Source organism: Octopus bimaculoides, chromosome 19, assembly GCF_001194135.2.
Source record: "Octopus bimaculoides isolate UCB-OBI-ISO-001 chromosome 19, ASM119413v2, whole genome shotgun sequence".
Lineage (NCBI taxonomy): Eukaryota > Metazoa > Mollusca > Cephalopoda > Octopoda > Octopodidae > Octopus > Octopus bimaculoides.
In genome coordinates this window covers 5,099,439-5,103,590 of record NC_068999.1, presented here as the reverse complement: position 1 = coordinate 5,103,590, position 4,152 = coordinate 5,099,439, and the positions used below count along the sequence as shown (strand labels likewise).

At 40.8% G+C, this 4,152-nt stretch overlaps 1 protein-coding gene across 1 annotated transcript in view; it reads right to left on the bottom strand.

Moving 5' to 3' along the window:
- The window catches only part of LOC106869424 (dynein axonemal assembly factor 11), a 27,261-nt gene that overhangs the window by 22,050 nt on the left and 1,059 nt on the right, over positions 1-4,152 (bottom strand). Inside the window, exons 2-4 of the mRNA XM_014915155.2 lie at positions 2,585-2,678; positions 1,609-1,682; positions 416-493 (exon numbers count right to left, since the gene is read on the bottom strand). Coding sequence (XP_014770641.1) covers positions 416-493; positions 1,609-1,682; positions 2,585-2,678 — 246 coding nt within the window. The remainder of the gene's footprint in view (positions 1-415; positions 494-1,608; positions 1,683-2,584; positions 2,679-4,152) is intronic.

Below are 4,152 nucleotides of genomic sequence, written 5' to 3'. Positions count from 1 at the left end.
AGTGGCTGTGTGGTAAGTAGCCTGCTTACCAACCACATGGTTCCGGGTTCAGTCCCACTGCGTGACACATAACCCCAGACAGGTTCTCTTCTTGATTCATGGTATCAAGGTTGTGATTGTTGCTGTTTAGCCCTAGGTCAATCCTGCTCAACCAGAAGGCCTTTAATGTTCATAGGCCTCCTGGTCAGCCATGACCCTTCAATTTCTTTTATACATCAGGGTCTACATTGTCTATTGTATCCTTTTTATTTAAGATAGTAGTTTGGAATTTGAGGGATATTTGGCTGCTGTGTTTTAGCAGGGCCAGTAACCATGTTGAGATGCCCTTGTGGTCCTGAGTGGGTTCAAAGGCTTAGGGGCATGGCATTTGTTTGCAGGAAGGAAGAAGAGTCACATAATACCTTGGTCAACTCACCTTCTATATTCTCGATCCGTTCGATATTATTGAGCGCCAGATTTAAGTATTCCAACTTCTTTAGTCTGTTGACATGTTCTGGAATAGAGAGAGAGGGGAGAGAAAGAGAGACAGACAGCGATAAAGAAATGAGAGAGGGAGAGGAGGGAGAGAAAGAGAGGGAAACTGAGACAGAAAAACAGACTGATAGGCAGACAGACAGACAGACAGACAGAGTGTATGACTGAGAACCAAAATTCCGTTTGAGACCCAGGTGCATTTCCAACTCTCAAACCAATTCTCACACACATATACGCGGGTTACTTGGTGACCCTGCCAGTGCTGGTGCTATGTAAAAAGCATCCAGTCCACACTGTAAAGTGGTTGGCATTTGGAAGGGCATCCAGCCACAAAATCAGGCCAAAACTAACTTCACCTGGGCTAGTGCCACGTAAAAAGCACTAAGTCCACTTTGCAGAGTGGTTGGCATTTGGAAGGGCATCCAGCTGTAAAAACCCTGCCAAAACAGGCAGAGTAGCATAGGGTACCTATTCTACCTGGCCAGCCCTTGTGAACTGTCCTACCCATGCATGCATTAAACAATGGTGATGATGATTGATAAATATATATATATACACACACACACACACACACACACACACATATATATATATATATACATATATGGGCGCTGGTGTCATGTAAAAAGCACCCTGTATACTGTAAAGTGGTTGGTGTTAGGAAGGGCATCCAGCTGTAAAAACCCTGCCAAATCAGACTGGAACCTGGTGCAGTCCTTCCATTTGTCAGACTCTGCCAAACCCATCCAACCCATGCCAGTATGGAAGATGGATGTTAAATGATGACGATAATAATGATGATGATATACACATATGACAGTCTTCTGTCAGTTTCCATCAACCTATTCCACTCATGAGGCTTTGCTCAGCTCAGAGCTATAGTAGAAGACACTTGCTCCAGGTGCTGCACAATGGAACTGAACCTGGAACCATGTGATTGGGAAGCAAACTTCTTAACCACACAGCCGTGTCCATGTCCATATTTATTTTTTTAAAAATCTAATAATGTAAATATAATGTCCTTTCCTTCATTTCTGCACAACTGCAAAAAAAAAAGAAAAGGAAAAAAAGAAGCTTTCTTTTTTATTCTTGGATATATTTATCGTAAACCGAATCTTGTTCCACACCACTTACCTATTTTAGGAATCAGGTTACACTGGAGATATAAAATCTTCAGATCTCTGCACCATTTATCAATGTTTTCAATCCTGAAAATAATACGGACCATTTAGATAAAGAATGGCAGAATCAGAGAGAAAGAGAGAGAGAAGAAGAAAGACAAAGAGTGTATGTGTGTTGCAGGTGTGAGCGGATGTGTGTTGCATGCATGTGTGTGTGTGTGCACGTGTGATTAAGAATGCGTATGTGCATTTGGGTTTGTTTGTTGGTGTGTGTGTCTTTACGTGTTTGTTCTGTGTGTGAGTAAGTGTATGCATATCATCATCATCATTTAACGTCTGTTGCCCATGCTGGTATGGGTTGGATGGCATGACCAGGGCTGGCAAGCTGGGGGGGAGCTGCACCAGACTCCAGTCTGATCTGGCATGGTTTCTATAGATGGATGCCCTTCCTAACACCAACCACTTTATAGTGTGTGCTGGGTGCTTTTATGTGGAACCACCACTTTTATGTGGTGGTGCCACATGGACACTTTTACATGGCACCCACTGCATAGGTGCTTTTACGTGACACTGCACAGGCACTTTCATGTGACACTGCACAGCCACTTTCATGTGGCACTACACAGGCACTTTCATGTGGCACCACATGGGCACTTTCATGTGGCACCACACTGGCACTTTTACATGGCACTGCATGGGCACTTTTACACAGCACCACACAGGTGCGTTTATGTAACACTACACAGGCACTTTCATGTGACACCATAATGGGCACTTTTACATGGCATTGCACAGGCACTTATATGTGAAGTATACATGTGAGTGTGTGCATGTTGCCTGAGTGTGTATGTGTTGTTGCTGCAACAACAACAACAACAACAACAGCAAAAGCAAGAGTAACAACAACAACAAAAACATCAACTGCTGTAGCAGTAACAGCAACAACAACAACAACAACAACAACAACATCATCAGATAACAGGACAAACCTTTCAATTTCTTGCTGGTGTAAAGAAACTTCTTCAAGGGTGGAAATCTCACAGTTGTTGTGTTCGGCCCTTTTCCTAAGGAGGTCCTCTGTAACTGAATCAGAAAGTGTCAGAAAGGGAATCTAAGTATTGTCATAATGTGTGTGTGTGAGGGAGGGAGGAGAGGGTTCATGAAAGAGGGTTGTGGTCAAAGAAATAGGGTGATGATGGGGTAGGGTAGAAAAATATTGAGCTGGTCAAGGAAATGTGGGTGGGAAGGGTAAAGAAGGGGTTTGAACAAGTAGAAGACACTTGCCCAAAGTTCCATGCAGTGGGAGTGAACCCAGATCCATGTGGTTGAGAAAGAATCTCATTTAAAGATTAAGAAAGGGTATGAACCATAACAAGTGAAGGAGAGAAAGACATATATATAAAGACATATATAGCTTTATTTTGACTAAATACTTACAGTACAAATCTAGGAAAAATATATAAAAGAACCCAGAGAGAGATTGTGTGGTGGGCATGCCTTTCTGGAAAGATATATTCAGCAGCATAGATGGAAAACTTGTACTATGCTCTGACTGAGAATTGAAACCACATTGTAGAGTTTCCATAAAAACTTGGTACATGCAGAGGAAAGTTGCTCTCTCTGTCTCTCTGTCTCTCTATCTTTCTCTTCTTCACTCTCTCTCACACACATAAAACACCCCTTCTCATACACACATACATATAAATGCACTCACATGTGGGGACACACGCACATACACACAAACAACACATGCACACAACACACATACATACATGTACATACGCACATTTAAAGTGCAACATACAATTGAAATTTATGTACATTCTTTTGTTTTTATTTTCTTCTTCCTTTCCTTTTTTTTTGAGTTGTTGTTGTTGTTTCAAATTCTTCACCAAATAATGTACGAATCTTAAATCAAGAATCAAGGCTCCTTCATTGGAATTCAGACAATATGGCAGGCGGGTAGAGTTACACCGCAGAACTTTGGGAAAATAGAAACAAAAAGAAGAAAAACTACAGTAGCAACAACAACAGCAACAAAAACTGTACCTACAACACACACACACACACATACATAAAATACATGCACACCACACACATAATACACACACACACATAAATACATGCATGCATTGTATGTACACACCCGTAGATATACAACCACAAACAGACACATGCATAGTATACACAAATGCATAAAACACATACAGACATACACACAAACACACACATGTATATGAGCCAAAAAAGGGAGACTCTATAGGCTTGTTCAATCTGCTAAGAATAGCAGTTAAATCTTGCCATGGGTTGCATCTTACCATATTAAAAAAAAAAAAAATTTAAGAAAAGGGCTTGTTGGACAATGTTATCCTAGATGCACAGAGAGATAGGATGGTCATGAATAGAATACCTTTTTTCATCAGAGATCTACTTGATCAGGGGTAGACATAGGGCTAAACGACAACACAAATGTATACCCATTTGACACATATATGCACATACATGCAGTATGTGCATATATATGTGTGTATATATATATATATATATATATATATAT